Source organism: Symphalangus syndactylus, chromosome 20, assembly GCF_028878055.3.
Source record: "Symphalangus syndactylus isolate Jambi chromosome 20, NHGRI_mSymSyn1-v2.1_pri, whole genome shotgun sequence".
Taxonomy (NCBI): domain Eukaryota; kingdom Metazoa; phylum Chordata; class Mammalia; order Primates; family Hylobatidae; genus Symphalangus; species Symphalangus syndactylus.
The window spans coordinates 16681338-16703788 of record NC_072442.2 but is presented as its reverse complement, the minus strand read 5'-3'; the positions used below and the strand labels follow the sequence as shown (position 1 = coordinate 16703788).

At 39.5% G+C, this 22451-nt stretch overlaps 1 protein-coding gene across 8 annotated transcripts in view; it reads left to right on the top strand.

Annotated features, from left to right (window-relative positions):
• Positions 1-22451, top strand: part of USP32 (ubiquitin specific peptidase 32) — a 244540-nt gene that overhangs the window by 211596 nt on the left and 10493 nt on the right. For all 8 annotated transcript variants that reach the window (XM_055257787.2, XM_063628464.1, XM_063628463.1 and 5 more), the window contains 8 exons: positions 391-564; positions 1106-1280; positions 1724-1875; positions 2820-2931; positions 4303-4514; positions 11719-11903; positions 17234-17320; positions 19469-19589. In XM_055257787.2, the coding sequence (XP_055113762.1) occupies positions 391-564; positions 1106-1280; positions 1724-1875; positions 2820-2931; positions 4303-4514; positions 11719-11903; positions 17234-17320; positions 19469-19589 (1218 nt within the window). The remainder of the gene's footprint in view (positions 1-390; positions 565-1105; positions 1281-1723; positions 1876-2819; positions 2932-4302; positions 4515-11718; positions 11904-17233; positions 17321-19468; positions 19590-22451) is intronic.

Here is a 22451-nt window from a genome sequence, read left to right as displayed (position 1 = left end):
CCTGTAAAATATACATATTTTATATGCATATAAAAATGTGTAAAACATTATAGAACAGGATGTCTTTCAATGTGAGCAAATGCTGTTTTAATATTTCTGTCTTAAATAACATCTGTGTGCCTGAAGAACAGTTTGCTTACATGATACTGAACTGAGGACACAGTATTGCACAGTATTGGCCAAAATACTTCTTTTTTTTTTGGGGGGGGGTCATTTGACATTAAGATTCAAAAGATTTCATGGTTATCCAAAATATATTTGTTGAAATAGAGGCAGACTAAGTACTATACTATTTATTTTCTTACAATGGCTCTGATTGGATTATAGGACATATTCATTCCAAATTTTATGGGTAGGAAATAATGACTGTGACTTCTCTTATATTTGTAGTGGACCATAGCAAAATATGCTCCCAGGTTTAATGGGTTTCAGCAACAAGACTCCCAAGAACTTCTGGCTTTTCTCTTGGATGGTCTTCATGAAGATCTTAACCGAGTCCATGAAAAGCCGTATGTGGAACTGAAGGACAGTGATGGGCGACCAGACTGGGAAGTAGCTGCAGAGGTTTGTCAGTTTTGAGTTTCTAATGTAAGCAATAGATAAAATGTTCTGGCCTCAGATACATGTAGCACAACTTAAATGCAAACTAAACTATTCTGAGATCAGAACTTTACGGCAAAAATGAAGGAATTTCTATTTCTATGCTTCATTCTTAGGCAATAATGCCAAAACAAAAATACCTTTAATGAAAATAGAAAACTGTTGCCATTTCACCTTGTAAACTTTATGGGACTGGATGTAGGAATAATTATCCAGTGGAATTTAAAGAGTCCCCATAATTGCTAAAGTAATGCATACAGTGACCTATAGGCATGCTTTATACTTGTTAATGGACAAATAACTTTAATATTTACCATTGTTACCTTGATAAGAACAAATGAAAAATAGGATTTTCCATCTCAATTTAATATTTTATGTTAAATGAAGAGTAAGGATTATATTCTTTACATTTAAATCCAATATATTTAACTAGTTTCTTTGAATTTATATAGAAATGCCTGTCTTTTGGATTTTGAGATAAAATTCTCATCTTTTTTATTGCAAGGCCTGGGACAACCATCTAAGAAGAAATAGATCAATTGTTGTGGATTTGTTCCATGGGCAGCTAAGATCTCAAGTAAAATGCAAGACATGTGGGCATATAAGTGTCCGATTTGACCCTTTCAATTTTTTGTCTTTGCCGCTACCAATGGACAGTTATATGCACTTAGAAATAACAGGTACGTCACAAAGTTCTGAAAAATTACTTGACTCCATTAAATTTACTTTATTTAAATAGCCTGAATTTGTAAGCATAGTTATTTGCTTACAAATAAAGACTGGTAGTCAGCATATTATAACTGAGCAACCTAATTTTAGGCATGACTTGAGGTTTGAAAGATGTAGATTGGGGCATGTTTTTTTGGTTTCAAATATGCCAGCAACTCTCTTTAAAACCCTGCAAAGCCACTCATACTTTTATGTCAGATGAATACCAAAAAAATACTGATTTCACCTAATATTGTCCCTAAGTACCATCTGTTTTAGTGTTTACACATAAAATAAAAATTCTAGGCTGAAATATTTGCTATTATATTTACAGGTCAGATGTATCTGTACATAGCATTTAAGACTTTCAATGAAACCTGCATTTTACCAATAAAAGATCTTTTCTCTTTACTAGTGATTAAGTTAGATGGTACTACCCCTGTACGGTATGGACTAAGACTGAATATGGATGAAAAGTACACAGGTTTAAAAAAACAGCTGAGTGATCTCTGTGGACTTAATTCAGAACAAATCCTTCTAGCAGAAGTACATGGTTCCAACATAAAGGTAATGTTAACTATTCTAAGAAACTTTTGATTCTATCCTTCAAAGATGACATTTTTCTCAATTATTATGATCAGTTGTTAGGTTATGTGACCAAGAGAGATATTAAAACATAATGAAAACTGAACAACAACAACAACAAAAAATGCCAAGTTTTCCAACCCAGAAACTTAAGAGTTTTCTACCAGAATAAAGTGATAATACTGATGGTGGTATTTTTGAAGAAGGGAAATACGTAAGGCTACCTATATGGAGTGTTCTAGCTGTGTCACTATAGTATAGGTTTCCACCAAAGACTGCTGCTATTACCAAAGACTGCTGCTATTACACTTGACAGCTCTTCTATATTACCACTGTTACTAGAGTTCTTCCTAGGTTAAAGTATTTTATGTATTTATGAATGTGTGTTTTTAGTATTTATGAATATATATACTTGGTCTTTTAACGCACTAAGAAATTAAGAGTAAAGACAAATTGACACCAATCATGTCTTTCTACCTACCATCTGGGGAAACAAATAATCTAATAAATATATTGCCTGCTCTAAATTAAGCTCCTGCAACTGGTATTATTTATATTCATCTTTGGGATTTCTGAACACACTCCCACCTCATTGACAATTTCTTAATATGAAATGCAAAAATGGAGTGTCTCAGGGTTGGAATTTAGATCCCTGAAACGGACAAAACTGAAGAAGTCAGTCATATACAACACACTTCTTCCTGTGAAAAGAGATAATAGTTCGAAAATTGAGGTCAGTTTTCCATTGTTTTTATCAAGCATTCATCCTTTATGTAGTTGAAAAATTATTCAATCATCTCTTTGGTTTTACGGATGAAAGCACCTAAGACATTCTTTTGAAATATGTTAGAGAGAGAACTTTTCCATTTTATCTGAAACATCTCCTGAAACATCTCCCCCTTCTCATCTTGCTGCTGTTTCTGTAGAACTTTCCTCAGGACAACCAAAAAGTACGACTCTCAGTGAGTGGATTTTTGTGTGCATTTGAAATTCCTGTCCCTGCGTCTCCAATTTCAGCTTCTAGTCCAACACAGACAGGTAAGATAGAACTAGAACTCCTTCTCATGATTGCACCTTTAAATATTTGTCTGAGTTGTCATCTTTTTTATATTTGTTCATGCTGAGGATATTATAGCAGAAGAATTTTGGAACCCAAGGGGGGAACCTTACTGATTATTCCATATTGTTTAGATGAGAAACCTAAAATTTAGAGAACCCAAGTGACTTCAGTTAGTTACCTTTAGTTAGGTAGTTGTTAGCTAATATACTCTTGGAATTCAGATCTCTTTGAACTTTTATCTAATACTAACATGGCAAAAGCTAGTATGAGAGGAACATACTACCAGAAAATATAAACAATAGATATAGCTAGAAAGAAATCCAATATTATATGTAATTTAATGTGGTCACTCACTGAGTCCTTTTAGCCACTAGTATGCTTTGTCTATTCTTTATATTACTTACAATTAGGTTAATTAGGCTAATTCCCCAACTATAAAGGGCTTTATGGGGCTCCCCTCATTGACATGTAGTAGGTAGATAGTCCCGACAGTGAGTTGGTGGATGATCTAATTTTAGTTTTAATTTAGAGCATCACTGTCCGATAGAATTCTGCAATGGTGGAAACTTCTGTGATCTTTGCCATCCAATACAGTATCCACCAGTCATGTGGACTGTTAAGCGCTCGAGATGTGGCTAGTGTGACTGAGAATAATGCATTTTTAATTTTTATTTTATTTAATTTATTTATTTTGAGAAACAGTCTCACTCTGTCACCCAGCCTGGAGGGCAGTGGCATCATCTTGGCTCACTGCAGCCTCTGCCTTATGGGCTGAAGCAATCCTCCCACCTCAGCCTCCCAAGTAGCTGGGACTACAAACATGTACCACCATGCCCAGCTATGGTGTATCTTTTGTAGAGATGGGTTTTCACCATGTTGCCTAGGCTGGTCACTAGCTCCTGGGCTCAAGGGATTTGCTACCTCAGCCCCCCAAAGTGCTAGGACTACAAATGTGAGCTGCCTCATCCAGCCTAATTTAAATTTTAAATGCAACATCTGGGTAGAGGTTACTGTATTGGACAGTGTCTTCAAAGGCGAAGAGAAGGAAAAGAAAACAAGTAGTAGAACTGTTTGTGTGCTACAACATGGTGCTTATACTGGTTTCTGCAAAAATTCTGCTTAATAGTTTCCAGCAGTTACTTTCCTTTTCATTTGGTCAAAAGTGTGAGTTAGGGAAGTAAAACTGGAAAATTGAAATCTTCCAATAAATCTAGAATTATTTATACTCTGATTTCTCCCTGCCCTGTGTTAAGAGACTACACTGTCTCTGGTCCTCAGGATACTTGAGAAAAGAGCAAAGATGAAAATACCACAAGCTTATGATGCTGTACTTATCTTTGAATTTGTAGATTTCTCCTCTTCGCCATCTACAAATGGAATGTTCACCCTAACTACCAATGGGGACCTACCCCGACCAATATTCATCCCCAATGGAATGCCAAACACTGTTGTGCCATGTGGAACTGAGAAGAACCTCACAAATGGAATGGTTAATGGTCACATGCCATCTCTTCCTGACAGCCCCTTTACAGGTTACATCATTGCAGTCCACCGAAAAATGGTTAGTTAAATGTTAGGCAACTCACTGCCAGTCTTGCTAGTGTCATTTGTGAAATAGCCATTTTCTGTCTTTGCAACATCATTGAATGCATTTTCTTCTCTTTTTTCTTTAATTTTTTAAAATTTAATAATTTTACAAATTTTATTTTTTTACTTTTTTATCCTGTCCTCAAAATCTGTTGCTATGAATGCATTTTTAATGTATTATATATGCTAATATAAGTGATCAGAGCCAGGATTTAGTATTACTTATGATGGCTAATGTATGAAATGACATTCCTCATCCGTATATTAAGAGGCAACAGGATAGTCAGTACATCTGAGTTACTACTTTCTTTAAAAATTTGTGTCTCCTGGCCGGGTGCAGTGGCTCACGCCTGTAATCCCAACACTTTGGGAGGCTGAAGCAGGAGGATCACCTCAGCTCAGGAGTTCAAGGCTAGCCTGGGCAACATAGTGAGACCTCATCTCTTCCAAAAAAAAAAAAAAAAAAATTTTTTTTTTTTTTAACTAAGCAGCCATGATGGTGTGTGCCTATAGTCTCAACTACTCTGGAGGCTGAGGCAGGAGAATCACTTGAGACTAGGAGGTCAAAGCTGCAGTGAGCCATGCTTGCTTGCACCACTGCATTCCAGCCTGGGCAAGACCCTGTCTCAAAAAAAAAGAAAAGAAAAGAAAAGAAAAGAAAAGAAAAGAAAAGAAAAGAAAAGAAAAGAAAAGAAAAGAAAAGAAAAGAAAAGAAAAGAAAAGAAAAGAAAAGAAAAGAAAAGAAAAGAAAAGAAAAGAAAAGAAAAGAAAAGAAAAGAAAAGAAAAGAAAAGAAAAGAAAAGAAAAGAAAAGAAAAGAAAAAGGAAAGAAAGGAAGGAAGGAAGGAAGGAAGGAAGGAAGGAAGGAAGGAAGGAAGGAAGAAAGAAAGAAAGAAGAAAGAAAATGGTCGGGTGCGGTGGCTCACACCTGTACTCCCCAGCACTTTGGGAGGCTGAAGCAGGGGGATCACCTGAGGTCAGGAGTTCGAGAACAGCCTGGCCAATGTGGTGAAACCCCATCTCTACTAAAAATAAAAAAATTAGCTAGGCATGGTGGCGTGCGCCTGTAGTTTCAGCTACTCGAGATGCTGAGGCAGGAGTATTGCTTGAACCAAGAGGCAGAGGTTGCAGTGAGCGAAGATTGCGCCACAGCACTCCAGCCTGGGTGGTAAAGTGAGACTTTGTCTCAAAAAAAAAAAAAAGTATCTCCTAAGCCAGACATGTTCAGGAGGATCCCTTGAGGACAGGATTTTGAAGCTATAATATGCTATGATGCTCACACCTGTAAATAACCACTCCACTCCAACCTGGGCAATAAGTGAGACCTTGTCTCTAAAAAAAATTAGAAAAAAACAAAAACCAGCACACACAAAATTTATGTTTCCTGTGTGTTTTTGTAGGTATGTAAATCTTCACTGCCACATAAATACGGATGGCTTCGGAAAAGTTTTTTGTTTTGGGGTTGGTTTTGTTTTTTTTTTTTTTCTTAGAGGACACAAGAATGTTCTTGGGCAAAATCAAGTTGTGCATAATTCCTCTCTTGATAGTCTAATATATCACTGTTGCATTAAAGGTTGACTTTTTCGTAAAAAAGGAAGGTTTGAAAACTGTGGTCAGTGGATAATTGTTAAACAGGTAGTCTTCGGGTATAGTGGCAACTTGGTAGAGTAGAAAGGGCACTGAACTAGGAATTTAGCAACCTATGTTTTAGTTCTAATTCTGCCACTAGATAGCTGATTGAGCTCTTTGGACTTTAGTGTCCTGATTTTATAAAGGAAAGGAAAGGCCGGGCGCAGTGGCTCACGCCTGTAATCCCAGCACTTTGGGAGGCCGAGGCGGGTGGATCATGAGGTCATGAGTTCGAGACCAGCCTGGCCAAGACGGTGAAACCCCGTCTCTATTAAAAATACAACAATCAGCCAGGCATGGTGGCACACGCCTGTAGTCCCAGCTACTCAGGAGGCTGAGGCAGGAGACTCGCTTGAACCTGGGAGGCGGAGGTTGCAGTGAGCCGAGATCGTGCCATTGCACTCCAGCCTGGGCGACAAGAGTGAAACTCCGTCTAAAAATAAATAAATAAATAAATAAAGTAAAGGAAAGCAGGGTTCTAGATCAAGTAAATTGATTGTATAGCAGCAACAAGAGAAAATGAAATTGTAAAAAAGGTACTGTATTGGTTTCTTAGGACTGTTACAACAAATTACCATAAATTTGGTGGCTTTAAACAACTGAAGTATATTCTTTTTTTTTTTTTTTGACAGAGTCTCGCTCTGTCGCCCAGGCTGGAGTGCAGTGTGGCGCGATTTCTGCCCACTGCAGCCTCCGCCTCCTGGGTTCAAGCAATTCTCCTGCCTCAGCCTTCCGAGTCGCTGGTACTACAGGCGCACGCCGCCATGCCTGGCTAATTTTTGTATTTTTAGTAGAGATGGGGTTTCTCCATGTTGGCCAGGATGGTCTTGATCTGACCTCGTGATCTGCCTGCCTCGGCCTCCCAAAGTGCTGGGTTTACAGGTGTGAGCTACTGCACCCGGCCCAGAAATTTATTCTTTCACCTTCTGGAGGCCAGAAGTCTGAAACTAAGGTTTCAGTAGGGTGGGGGCTTCCTCCAAAGGTTCTAGAGAGAGAATACTTTCTTGTCTCTTCTAACCTCTGGTGGCTCTAGGCATTCTTTGGCTTGTGACTGCATAACTGCAATCCCTGCCTCTTCATATGGCCTTCTCCTCTCTGTCTTTCTCTGATAAGGATACTTATCATTGAATTTAGGGCCCACCTAGATAATCCAGGATGATCTCATCTTGACATCCTCAACTTAATTATATCTACAAACATCCTTTTACCAAATTAGGTCACATTTACTGGTTCCAGGGGTTAGAACATGGATATATGGATATACTGTTTAGGGGCCACCATTCAGCTCAACTACAGATATTATTTATCTTAGTATCAAAAAAATTAAATGCTGAGAAAAAATTAAGTACCTAGGAATAAACTTTAAAAATGACACATAAGACATTTATATAGAAAATAAAATATTGATAGAAATTAAAGAAGACTTAAATATTGGAAGGAATAAACCATGTTCATGGATTAGAAGACTCAATATTTTAAGATACCAGTTCTCTACAAACTAATCTACAGATGACTTAATGCACAATCCCAATAAAAATGCAAAGTCTGCATGTGTTTGTGTGTGTGTGTGTGTGTGTGTGTGGTGTGTGAGTTGATAAGCTGATTCTCATATGTGGAAATACAAAGCACCAGGAATAACCAAGATACTCTTGAAGAAGAATAAGATACGAGGATATCATCAAGATTGGATATCATCCAGATATCAAGATTTATTTCACAAAGATATGATACTTAATGTCATATTGGTACAAGAAAAGACAAGTAGACCATTGGGATAGAATAGAGAGCCCAGAAACCAGTTCACAAATGTATGAACACCTGATATATAACAAAGATAACATTGCAGAGTGGTGAAAGAAAGATAGTTTTCTCAGCAAGTGGTGCTGGGACAATTAGATATCCATACGAAACTTGGCACCTACCTTTCATCACAATTCCAGGTGTTCTATAGAGCTAAATTTGAAAGCAAAACAATGAAACCGCCCTTGGAAGATAATAATGGTGAATACATTTCCTGACACTACTCATAGAAAAGATTAAATTGGACTTCATTAAAATTGATAACTTGGCCGGGTGCAGTGGCTCACGCCTATAATCCCAGTACTTTGAGAGGCCGAGACGGATGGATCACAAGGTCAGGAGTTCAAGACCAGCCTGGCCAATATGGTGAAACTCCATCTCTACTAAAAATACAAAAATTAACTGGGCGTGATGGTGGGCACATGTAGTCCCAGCTACTCAGGAGGCTGAGGCAGGAGAATTGCTTGAACCCCAGAGGCAGAGGTTGCAATGGGCCGAGATTACGCCGTTGCATTCCAGCCTGGGCAACAGAGCGAGATTCCATCTCAAAAAAAAAAAAAAAAAAAAGTGATCAACGACACTAGTAATCAGTGAAATGTAAACTAAAACTATATGATGATATCAGTGCACTCACCTGAACAGGTAAAATTAAACAGACTGACAGAGTTGCTAAGTAGAGCAACAGGAACTCTCATACCATGCTGATGAGAATATAAATTAATACAACTACTTTGGAATACAATTTTCTAGTTAAAGATAAGCAGTTCTACCTGTAGGTATCCACCCAGAAGACATGTGTACCAGGAGATGTGTATAAGAATATTCGTAGTACCATTATCTATAGTAGCCCCAAAATGAAAACATTACATGTCCATTAGTTGAGAAGGGATTGGGAAGTTGAGATATGTTAAGATAATGGAACATTATACAGGAATGAAAATGAATGGATTTGTAGTTATATCCAGCATAAATAAATCTCGTAAACCTAATGTTGATGGAAAGAAGCCAGACACAAAAGAATTAGGCTAGGCACAGTGGCTCACACCTGTAATCTCAGCATTTTGGGAGGCTGAGGTGAGCCGATTGCTTGAGCCCAGGAGTTTAAGACCAGCCCGGGCAACATGGTGAAACCCCATCTCTACAGAAAATACAGAAATTAGCCGGCGTGGTGCCACACACCTGTAGTCCCAGCTACTCGGGAGGCTGAGGCAAGAGAATCTCTGAAGCCCAGAAGGTGGAGGTTGCAGAGAGCTGAGATCACACCACTACGCTCCAGCCTAGATGACAGAGCTAGACCCTGTTTCAAAAAACAAAAAACAAACAAAAAAAAATGAATTAAGTAATTCTATTTATAAATATAAAAACTTTTAAAACAGGGAAAATGAAATCTAGTGTTTACTTCTGCATAGGATATAAAACTGTAAAGAAAAGCAAGAAAGTGATTACTGTAACATTTAGAGTAATAGTTACCTTTGTGAGAAGGGAGAATTTGTGATTTGGAGGAAGCAAATGGGAGGCTTTTGAGTGCTCCCTTATTCTGTTTCTTAAACTCAGTGAAATGGAAAGCTAGTTGCTTTGTGATAATTATTTGAAATGTACTTTTTTTTTTTTTTTGCAATGGAGTTTCGCTCTTGTTGCCCATGCAGGAGTGCAGTGGCACAATCTCAACTCACTGCAACCTCCGCCTCCTGTATTCAAGTGATTCTCCTGCCTCAGCCTCCTGAGTAGCTGGGATTACAGGCATGCAGCACCATGCCCGGCTAATTTTGTATTTTTAGTAGAGACAGGGTTTCTCTATGTTGATCAGGCTGGTCTTGAACTCCCGACCTCAGGTGATCCACCCACCTTGGCCTCCCAAAGTGCTGGAATTACAGGTGTGAGCCACCGCATCCAGCCAGAAATGTACCCTTTTACCTCTGATTTTTATTTTTCTCTGCATTAGTAGCCCTTGGCTTAAAGTTTCTTTTTTTTTTTTTTTTTTTTTTTTTTGTTGAGACAGAGTCTTGCTGTTGTCGCCCAGGCTGGAGTGCAATGGCACGATCTCGGCTCACTGTACTCTCTGCCTCCTGGGTTCAAGTGATTCTCCTGCCTCCGCCTCCCGAGTAGCTGGGACTACAGGTGCCTGCCACCATGCCCAGATAATTTTTGTATTTTTAGTAGAGACAGGGTTTCACCATATTGGCCAGGCTGGTCTCGAACTCCTGACCTCATGATCTGCCCGCCTCGGCCTCCTGAAGTGCTGGAATTACAGGCATGAGCCACTGCACCTGGCCCTGGCTTGAAGTTTCTAACCATGTTAATAACTGGGAGTAGAATTTATCTCAGTAGTAACTGAGAAAGCATGGGCCCTAGGGCACTAGGAGAAGTTCCTTAATGAGAGGATGAAAATTGTGTGGGTTTAGCTATGTTTTAAAATTTTATAAAATATTTGCACTGAACTCTGTCTGGATTTCTCTGGGTCTTATAATAATAGTAACATATGAAATAGGGTCTTTAAATTATGTATTTAAGCTTAAATGAAAATGGCAAAATAAAATGCTTAATAATCTGAATAAAGAAGGGTCTTTTTACTTAGAAACTAGCTAACTTAACCCCTAATGAGTTGATAAGTTGTTGATTTAGCTTTTCTAACTACTCAATAAATACCAAACTTCTTAGGGAATTAAATGTTCAAAGATTCAACAGCTTTAGATAACCTTGAACTCCCACCAACCATTCCATTATACTAAATGTTTATTAAACAGCCATTTCCAGGATAATTCTGTGCAGTGTCTCTATATTAAGGAATATCATAAATATCTCTTTAACATACTCAAAGCAAATTTTTAAAAATTTTACCTTACTTTTATCTATCCTGTATTTAAAAAACAAAAAAAAACGATTAAAATCACTTAACTGCTTTTAGGAAGGTGGATAAGCTTGTTACAAAATAGAATTACTATGTTTCACAAATCTCCAAAACTTTGGGAATTGCCACTGCAACAACCACTATCAACAGCTTATCCCTAGAAAACTATAGTTGAGAGAGTCTTTTTTTTTTTTCCCCCACTGGCATCTTTTCATTTCTTTTTCTTTTTTGAGACAGGTCTCACTCTACCTTCCAGGCTGGAGTGTAATGGCATGATCACAGCTCACTGTACCCTCAACTTGCCAGACTCAAGCAATCCTCCCACCTCAGCCTCCTGTATAGCTGGGACTACAGACACATGCCACCATGCCCAGCTAGTTGTATTTATTTCTTTATAGAGATAGGGTCTCCCTACATTGCCTATTCTGCTCTCAAACTCCTGGGCTCAAGGGATCCTCTTGCCTCAGCCTTCCAAAGTGCTGGGATTACAGGCGTGAGCCACCACACCCAGCTTACTGGCATATTTTCTGGAGAAAGAAAGAGTCTTAATTGTTTAAAAGCCTTTAGCTATGAAGCTATTACTAGTTTTTACATGTGATTCAGTGTATGTGAGAAATGCTTATCAGAGAAAACAGTGGTTTGAATATATTAATTGCTGAAACCCAAATTTGATAGAATAGGCAACAACTCTAAAACTGGCAATACCTCAGCCCTTTTAATGACTCCACTGTAGCCATTCTCTTTGTGTCAATAAAGATGGTTTTATAAATATAGAGAAGAATGTGATAGTGACTGATTTGAAATGGTGATAATGCCTGTCATTGGCAGGTATTTAGAAGAACTAAAGGGAGGAATCAGAGGCCTGTCTTCTCAACTCTGTATTCTCTTGTTTGTGCATACAGATGAGGACAGAACTGTATTTCCTGTCATCTCAGAAGAATCGCCCCAGCCTCTTTGGAATGCCATTGATTGTTCCATGTACTGTGCATACCCGGAAGAAAGACCTATATGATGCGGTTTGGATTCAAGTATCCCGGTTAGCGAGCCCACTCCCACCTCAGGAAGCTAGTAATCATGCCCAGGATTGGTGAGTTCAGGGGATCCATCTAAACCTGTGGTTTCCAAACTCTAGAAAAATAATTTATATGAATTCTATGTGGCTGATAGGACCCAGCCTACGTCAAGTTAATCACTCTTGGAAGAACCACTCAGCATACAATTCAACCATTTGGTTTGCTATTTGGAGTAGGAGAGATGATACAGCTTCCTTTTGCCAAACATTCTAGTGTCTAATAATCCTTCCATTCTCTAATCTTTTACCTGGATTTGTCCTGCTAATGCTTCAAGTAATATCCTTGTCTTCTGTGTTGCAAAAGTAGAGAGTATGAATTCACCAGGAAATTTGTATAATCTCAGTCCTCTGAAATTCAGAATGAGAGTGACTGCATACATGAACTCTGAAAAGTCTCATGATACAAAAAATAATTCTGTTGGATTATTTCCATACCATGTCATTCTTTTTTCTTTTTCCCTTACCATGTCATTTTAATGTGAAGTAATTTCATAAATCTAGGTAAAAGTAATTAACATTTTCTATTTTCTTTCCCTTTTTCCTACCACTGTTCTATTTGATTAGTAAATGCATTTACTCTGAATAATTTTGGGGATTGTGATGATGTCTTATTTTTAATCTCAATCAAATTGTAGATCATTTTCTTTTCTTTTTTTTTTTTTTTTTTTTCCTTTATGACAGAGTTTTGTTCTTGTTGCCCAGGTTGGAGTGCAATGGCACGATCCTGGCTTACTGTAGCCTCCACCTCCTGGGTTCAAACAATTCTGCCTCAGCCTCCCGAGTAGGTGGGATTACAGGCATGCACCACCATGCCTGGCTAATTTGTTTTTTTGGTAGAGATGGGATTTCTCCATGTTGGTCAGGCTGGTCTCAGACTTCTAACCTCAGGTGATCCACCTGCCTCAGCCTCCCAAAGTGCTGGGATTACAGGTGTGAGCCACCGCACCCGGCCTGTAGATCATTTTCTTGCCATCATGGTACAAATGAGTTCTGTTTTATGACAACTAAAAAAAGTTCTTTACTTATTTGTTATGATATGTGGTCTTTTGATGATTAGGGTAGGGCTTAGGATAAATACATCTTTTTTTTTTTTTTTTTTTTTTTTTTTGAGACAGATTCTTAATTTGTCACCCAGGCTGGAGTGCAGTGGTGTGATTTTGGTTCACTGCAAACTCTGCCTCCAGGTTCAAGTGATTCTCATGCCTCAGACACCTGAGTAGCTGGGATTACAGGCGTGAGCCACCACACCCAGCTAATTTTTGTATTTTTAGTAGAGACAGGGTTTCACCATGTTGGCCAGGCTGGTCTCGAACTCCTGGCCTCAAGTGATCCACCTATCTCGGCCTCCCAAAGTACTGGTATTACAGGTGTGAGCCATCACACCTGGTCAGATTTAAATTTAAAGATTTAAATAAATCTTTACTTAAATAAGTTATTTATTTATTTGTATTTTGTATTTTTTTGAGACAGCGTCTCGCTCTGTCACCCAGGCTGGAGTGCAGTGGCGCGATCTCGGCTCAACGCAACCTCCACCTCCCAGGTTCAAGCGATTCTCCTGCCTCAGTCTCCCGAGTAGCTGGGATTACAGGTGCCCACCACCACGCCTGGCTGATTTTTGTATTTTTAGTACAGACAGAGTTTCACCATGTTGGCCAGGCTGGTCTCAAACTCCTGACCTCAAGTGATCTGCCTGCTTCAGCCTCCCAAAGAGCTGGGATTACAGGCATGAGCCATCGCGCCCGGCCAAAATAAGTTATTTAAATAAATAATTATTTAAAGTATTTATTTTAAGATTTAAATAAATCCTAAAGGAAAACTGCAAATAATAGATAAGCAGTTTAGTTAATGAATGTTGTGTTTAGTAAAGATGAAAGTTGGACAAGATTAAATTTGAAGTGAAGTAATTGAATTAAAGAGCTTCTAGACGAGGACTTTTCCCAGGACTTGCTAATGAATTGGATGTGGAGTATAGGGAAAGAGGAATCCAGGCTGACTTCTTTTCTTTTTTTGGGGGGATGGAGTCTTGCTCTGTCACCAGGCTGGAGTGCAGTGGCATGATCTCGGCTCACTGTACCTCTGCCTCCCAGATTCAAGCAATTCTTCTGCCTCAGCCTCCCGAGTAGCTGGGAGTACAGGTGCATGCCACCACACTCGGCTAATTTTTGTATTTTTAGTAGAGACAGAGTTTCACCATGTTGGCCAGGATGGTCTCAATCCCCTAACCTCATGATCCCACCTCAGCCTCCCAAAGTGGTGGGATTACAGGCGTGAGTCACTGCACCTGGCCCAGGCTGGCTTTTTACCCTGAACAATTGTTTGTGAATGATGGTACCATTTAATGGAAAAAGGAAAACTGGAGAAGGAGCAGATTTTGGCAAGAAAAGACAGGAATCAAGTTAAATTCAAGAAGTCTATTATATATTCTAGTGGTAAATTCACTTGAATGTCCTGTGCTGGAGATATAGATGTCATCAACAAATAGGTGGTATTTAAAGCCCTGAGACCAGATGATTAACATTTAGAGAGTGGGAGTTAAATAGAGAAGATTCCCATGATCTATACATGAACTCTGAACTGAGTTCATATGCATTCCGACATTTAGAGATTGAAAAGGGAAAAAGAAGCGTCAAAAGAGATCGAGCCTGGGTGCAATGGCTCATGCCTGTAATCCCAGCACTTCGGGAGGCCGAGGTGGGAGAATCACTTGAGGCCAGGAGTTCAAGACCAACCTGCCCAACATGGCAAAACCCCGTCTCTACTAAAAATGCAAAAATTAGCCAGGCATGGTGGTACGTGCCTGTAATCCCGGCTACTTGGGTGGCTGAGGCCCGAGAATTGCTTCAACCCTGGAGGTGGAAGTTGCAGTGAGCAGAGATCACACCACTGTACTCTAGCCTGGGCAACAGAGCAAGACTCTGTCTCAAAAGAGAGAGAGAGAGAGAGAGAGAGAGAGAGATTGAGAAGGCGCAGCCCATAATGTAAGAAGAAAACCAGGAGTTAAGTGAAGGAAGTATTTCAGGAAAGGAGTGATAGCTGTTTCAAATACTACAAAGGACTGGGAATTGCCCGCTGGATTTGATAAAATGGTCTTTGGTGATCTTTGTGAAAGCTATTTTAGTATAGATAAAGGAATAGAGATTGGAGTGGGTTATGTCCTTCGGACACTAAAAAAGATAGCCATGCATGGTAGCTCTCACCTGATTCTAGTGTACTTGGTAAAGTTATGGATGAAATAAGAGTGGCCTGGAGTTGATGATTTTTATAGTTGGGTAATGAATATATGGAGTGTTCATTGTATAGTTCTAGACTTCTTGAGTGTTTATGTCAATAAATTTGAAATTTTAGATTAAATGGACAAAATCCTGGAATTAAGGGTCTATGGAGAATGATTATTTTCAGGGACAGCGGGTAAAGAGGCAAGTGAAGATTTCAGGGCAGTGATTGGAGGTTTCTTTTGGGTGAAAGAATCATTAGAAAAGGGATGTTTGAATAAGTAAGTAACCCAAAAAGATAGGAGGTGGTGGTTGCAAAGTAGGATAATTAGAATTGAGATTTTGGAGGTAGAAAAATTTGTATTCACAAGGTCTAGAATATGACATTTGGAGAGGGTTTACATATGGGAGGAAGTTATTGTTGGAAGAGAGAAGACCAAGTTATTGTTGTATTGCATTGATGTTGATGTCACCAAGAATAATAACAGGAGAAGTGGTGGAGAAAAAACACAGTGAACTGGGTGCTGCAATCTTCAGTGAGTAAAGAAGATATGTACCTTCCAAGGAGGAATAGCAGGTAGCATAATTCAGTAGCACATGCTACAAAGAAGCTGGAATGTTTTAGAAAAGGAAGGAAGAAGAAATCATGCACAAGTGGCATAGGAGTAAGGAGGAGATCTATTTTACCTCCGGGTTCTGGAATGTGTGAGAATACAAAGTGCAGGGGGTAGGGCGTGGTGACTCATGCCTGTAATCCTAGCACTTTAGGAGGCTGAGGCAGGAGGATCACTTGAGCCCAGGAGTTCAAGACCAGGCTGGACAACATGGCAAAATGCTGTCTTTACAAAAAATGTAAAAATTAGCCAGGTGTGGTGGTGCGTGCCTGTAATCCTAGCTACTTGGGAGGCTGATATGGGAGGATCACCTGAGCCCAGAAAGGTGGAGGCTGCTGTGAGCCATAATCGCGCCATTGCACTCCAGCCTGGGCAACACAGTGATACCCTGTCCCAAAAAAAAAAAAAAAAAAAAAAAAGATGGAAAAAGTCTGCAGGGGGAGCAGGATTCTCAAGAAAGCCAGGCTTCATTCAGTTAGAGCAAAAAGGTAAAAGAAATTTTCAGAAGAGAAGCGCTGCACAGCTATGAGAGTACTACTTGATTGTTTTATCCCGTTATCTTTCTTTTGATTCCTCACTTATTGCTGGCCTGATTTGAACATGGTACTAGACAGTACAGGCTATCAATGATCATTCACTGGACGAGTTATGCAGAAAGATGGGAACTCCTATGCCAGATGTGATTCTCACTTTTGCCCTTACAGTGATTCTTTATCATGGTTTCATTACCTTCAATAGCCCATGTAATAACCACTATTAGTTGCCAGATGAACTGTAAAGTATGCCACTCTTATGTTATATTCCTTGCATTGTTTCCTTCTCCCCCACCCCCAGCTTTATTGAACTATAATTGACAAGTAGGAATTGTATATACATCTAAGGTGTACAGCTTATGTTTCGATAGTATGTATAAATTGTTGCATTGCTCCTTCTTAGGGCAAGGATGAGTAAATTTTTTTAAAAGTTGGAAAATTCACAGGGCCATCTTGACATAATCATTGGCAGTTAAAAGAAGTTACTCCAAAAATGGTATGTAGCTTATAACTCTGAGTAGTTAAGGCAGTACTTAGCATGTACCACATCAGCGATTCTGATTAAAGAAGACTTCTAAATATACAGCTTTCTGCAATGTGTCAGTGTTCTTGTCATGGAAAGATCTAATTATTTTAGTTTAATGTGAATTAAATCCTCTGATAGAATTAAGGCTGAAGGATAATTAGTATTTGATTTCATGATTAGCTTATCTTGTAAAGTTTTCATGGGCCACATGGACTCCCTTAGAGACATCTGGCAGTCATATGTCTACCCTTCTGTAAGCCCAGATGGAGGATGGGAAGCCAGAGTGTATTTGGTACTGGGCTGCAGCTAATGGATTAGGGTAAGTAACATTGAGCTGTCAACATGAGCATACTGCTGTGGCAAATGCCCCTTCCTAGGATTACTTCAAGAGAAGATGAAAAGGAGTTGGACCTCGAACCAGAAATGCTTCTTACACTCTTTTTGTTCTCTTCTGTTTCAGTGATGACAGTATGGGCTATCAATATCCATTCACTCTACGAGTTGTGCAGAAAGATGGGAACTCCTGTGCTTGGTGCCCATGGTATAGGTAAAGTGACCTGCAAAAGAATTACTTTAGTAGAACTCCAGCTTTAGATATTATACAGTTTTCATAAGATTTCCAATTTTGAGAAGTAAATAGTGAATAATGAGAAACTTAAGAATTGTGACTGGGCACGGTGGCTCACGCCTGTAATCCCATCACTTTGGGAAGCTGAGGTGGGTGGATCACCTGAGATCAGGAGACTAGCCTAACCTGGTAAAACCCCATCTCTACTAAAAATACAAAAATTAGCAGGGCATGGTGGTGCATGCCTGTAATCCCAGCTACTTGGGAGACTGAGGCAGGAGAATCGCTTGAACCCAGGAGGCAGAGGTTCCAGTGAGCCAAGGTCGCGCCACTGCACTCCAGCCTGGGCAACAAGAGTGAAACTCCATCTCAAAAAATATTTTTCACTTCCTTTTGAGGTCAGTAGATGTTTTGCTTTTGAGACTTAGCTGGTTTTATAAACTACAGCCCATACCAAATTCATAGCTTGTGATAAACATTTATTACTCTATAACTTCACCTCTCCTTTTTTGTTTTGTTTTGTTTTGAGATGTAGTCTCGCTCTGTCGCCCAGGCTGGGGTGCAGTGGCTCAATCTCGGCTCACTGCAACCTCTGCCTCCCAGGTTCAAGCAATTCTCCTGCCTCAGCCTCCCGAGTAGCCGGGACTACAGATGCGCACCGCTGTACCCAGCTAATTTTTGTATTTTTAGTAGAAATGGGGTTTCGCCATGTTAGGCTGGTCTCGAACTCCTGACCTCAGGTGATCCACCCACCTCAGCCTCCCAAAGTGCTGGGATTATAGGTGTGAGCCACCACGCCAGGCCTCTCCTTAAATATAAATAAGTTTGCCAGTTCTAAGCACAGTAGACCATAGTCTTTACTAGACCTTGCTGGAAATCTGTTCTTGGTTTTTAAAGAGTTACGGAGGTTGGTCATTGCTGTTACAACAGGGAAAGTGCCTAATGATACTAAAGTCCGCCTTTAGAGAACTGCAATAGACTTAGCAGACTGAGTCTGAAGTAGGCATCGGCCGGGCGCGGTGGCTCACGCCTGTAATCCCAGCACTTTGGGAGGCCAAGGCGGGCAGATCACGAGGTCAGGAGATCGAGACCATCCTGGCTAACACGGTGAAACCCTGTCTCTACTAAAAATAGAAAAAATTAGCCAGGCGTGGTGGCGGGCACCTGTAGTCCCAGCTACTGGGAAGGCTGAGGCTAGAGAATTGCTTGAACCTGGGAAGCGGAGCTGGCAGTGAGCTCAGGTTGCGCCACTGCACTCCAGCCTGGGCGACAGAGCAAGGCTCCATCTCAAGAAAAATAATAATAATAATAATAAAGTAGGCATTGGAACCATGACTTTATTATATCCTCCTTCCCTACCCCATCTCCCACCCCACCCCTGCAACTCTATAAACTTTTTTTTTTTTTTTGAAACAGAGTCTCACTCTGTCACCCAGGCTGGAGTGCAGTGGTACGACCTCGGCTCACTGCAACCTCCATCTCCCAGGTTCAAGCAATTCTCCTGCCTCAGCCTCCCAAGTAGCTGGGATTATAGGTGCCTGCCACCATGCCTGGCTAGTTTTTGTAGTTTTAGTAGAGACGGGGTTTCACTATGTTGGTCAGACTGGTCTCGAACTCCTGACCTCAGGTGATCCACCCACCTCAGCCTCCCAAAGTGCTGGGATTACAGGCATGAGCCACCATGCCCGGCCTCTGTAAACTTTTATATGCATTTATTTAATCTGCCATTTTACAGACAAGGAGCTAGGTGTTATACCAGATAAATTGTCCTACCTCAGAGCATTAAATAACTGAATCTGGAATTTCTTGAGTGCTGTAATATCTCAAACAGTCAATTCCCATGTCATTTATTTGCCATAAAGTTCACATCTTCCTGTGATTAACAGGTGGTTATCAAGTACTTTGTAAAAATAAAGACTTGAAAAGTGAAAAGCATGATTCCCTGAAGTTATAATAATTATTAAAAAGTATCCCTACATTTATCAGAGTCTGAAGTTAGAAGCCCATGACAAATTGTGAGGCCCAAGAGGAAAGCAGAAAAGTAGGAAGGGAGAATATTTTTTATTAAGAAAATTTAGATTCCTTCATAATTATTTCTTCCTCTGTGGATCTTTTCCCCCTTTTTAGATTTTGCAGAGGCTGTAAAATTGATTGTGGGGAAGACAGAGCTTTCATCGGAAATGCCTATATTGCTGTGGATTGGGACCCCACAGCCCTTCACCTTCGCTATCAAACATCCCAGGAAAGGGTAAGTATTTAGGGCCACCATGAAATGGTGGTTTTTATATGGGAAATTTCCCCCAGTGTAACTATTATGCCATTTCTGTTTTAGACAATTTAAAAACAACCAGAAAAACCTTCATTGGCATCCTCTATGGCACTTAATATATTGACATGTTTGCTTGAGCTTTTTCATTTTCCAACTTCTGGAGTTCGTTGTATTGGAGCATTGTCTTTGTCCATTTTGTGTTGCTATAACAGAGTACGTGAGGCTGGTAACTTACAAAGAAAAGAGGTTTATTTAGCTTACTGTTCGGCAGCCTGGGAAGTTCAAGGACATGGTCCTGGCTTCTGGCAAAGGCTTCTGTGCTGCATCATAACATGGCAGAGAAGATCAAAGGAGAACAGACACAGGCAAGAGGGAGGACCAAACAGGAGGAAGATCCTCGCTTTCTAACAGCCCTCTCTCTTGGAAACTAAGTTCTCAGAAGGAGAACTCACTACTGCAAGAATGGCACCAACCATTTATGAGAGTTTCAGCCCTATGACCCAAACACCTCCTACTAGGCCCCACCTCCTAACAATGCCACATTGGGAATCAAATTTCAACATGCATTTTGGTGGAGACAAACCATATCCAAACTATAGCAGGCATTAAATTTCAAAAATATTAATAAGTGAACCCTGAAACAAAGCTGTGTCTGGCCATGACATATCAGTAAGCATCTCTCTGTTAAATATTATTGAAGTTGCAGCATTTGGTAACCACAGTTACTTAGTTCAAATGTGTCCCAGGGCTATAGTTGCTACCTTTAATAGGCATAGTGATCAGAAAAGTTAGAGAAAGGATTGAAATGTTTCAATTTTGGGTACCTAAGAGCACATCTCAATGGCCACTCTTCACACTTCACATTCTTCTATTGTCGCTGTCTGGCCAGAGCAATTTTTAAATTTTGAAAATGTTGTTTCTGAAATAATTTTAACTCCGTACCTAAAAATGTTTGCCTCAGGCAGTTTTTAATCAACCAAATATTATTTGAAAGGTAAAGACATTAAGAATCTGATAGAGAGGTAAAAGCAACAGAGTCAAAGGAGTTCCTTAAGTCACATGAGGAATTGTGGTGGTTTTTGTATTTTTATGGCTCTTGATAGTTGGAAATTTCCTTTACTATTTTTTAAAGCATTCCCTTTGGATAAGTTAGTAACGGTAACTGACTTTTCTGTCTTGTTAAGCTATGGAGGACTGGGGAAACTACCAATTCTAGACCTAGTTTCCTATTTAGATCCCAAAATATGCCCCACACACCAAGGCTCCTGGGAGCCCTTTCTAGCCATGAATAAGTGTAATTTGTGGATACTTGTCAAATGAAAGATCACTAGGCTAAAGCTAAAGAAAGCTGAAGAGAAACTAATGTTCTAGATCATGCTCACTAGCAAGGAGGGAAAATTTTACCAGTTGATAGATTCATAAATCTTTGTCAGCACAAAATCTGACAGGGCATTATTCTGACAAGACATTACTGTCAATGATGATAAATTATTTGGCTCTATAAATCTCTTCCCCTTTTCAACAAATCCAGTGTGCAATCTGAAAAGCTCTTTAGGACATCCTGCTTATAGGAAATGGCCTACGTGACCTGTTAAATCTTACCCTACTTCCACTTTCAGTAATGCATTTAGGATACCATGGAAACGAAGGGCTATTGATGCCTTGCTAGGGAGTAGGGCCATATGACTAATCTGGGCTCCCCTACATGTAGGGTTTCTGCATGTGCTTAGAAAGTCATGTACACAAAAGAGATACCGTGGTTTAAATTGGGATTATTGCCCATATGCTTTATATTTTTTATTCCAGTGATTTCCCTTTTAGGAATTTATCTGAGGGGAGAATACTCTGTAATTACTCCATAATTTGCAGGCAAATATCATCATAGCATTTTTTAGGAGAGTAAAAAGTTATTAACAACTTATATTTGTCTCACATTAGAGGAATGGTTAAATAAAGCATGGTGTATTCATTGGATAAAATATAACGCAGTTGTTGAAAATGATTACCAGGAGTTTTTGCTAACATTTATGGGAACATGCTTACAATATGTGAAAATTTTTTTAAAAACAAGACATAAAGTTGCATATACTGGAAATAATACTTTCAATATTGAAAAAATACTATTTAGGAAAAAGGACAGAAGAAAATCTGCCAATATTTTGACAGTGGTTGCCTTTGTATTAAGAATATAATTAAGAATATAAAAGGATTCCCTGCCTTTTTACATTTTTCTCTGCTTTCCAACATGAATATTATACCTAGTAATCAGAAAAAAATAGAGAGGCTCACTCTTATCCTTTACATTTCTCTCCTGTTTGGACCTCAGATTCCTCAGTAGAAAATTAAACTGGATGCCAGCCTGGGCAATATGATGTCACCCTGTCTTTACAAAAAATGCACAAATTAGCCAGGTGTGGTGGTGTGCACCTATAGTCCCAGCTGCTTGGGAGGCTGAGGTTGGAGGATTGCTTGAGCCCAAGAGATCAAGGCTGCAGTGAGCTGTGATTTCGCCAGTGCACTCCAGCCTGGGTAACAGAGCAAGACCCTGTCTCAAAAAAACAAAAAAAGAAAGAAGAAAAGAAAAGTAAGCTAGACAAATTCTTAGGCCACTCTCTTTTTTTCAATAGTCTTACATGAACACTATTACTTCATTTCCTGTGTTTTGTGTTAAAGATGAGCTTTAAAGCAACTTTGAAAAAGAAGAGGGTGCCTATAAGTAATTTATAGACTATTTAAACAATAGTAGAGGATCTAAGCATAGATCCCAAGAGGTAAAGGGAATCTTTATCACTTTGGGAAATTTACTGATAAATAGAAATTATTGTCAGTACAGTCCACAAA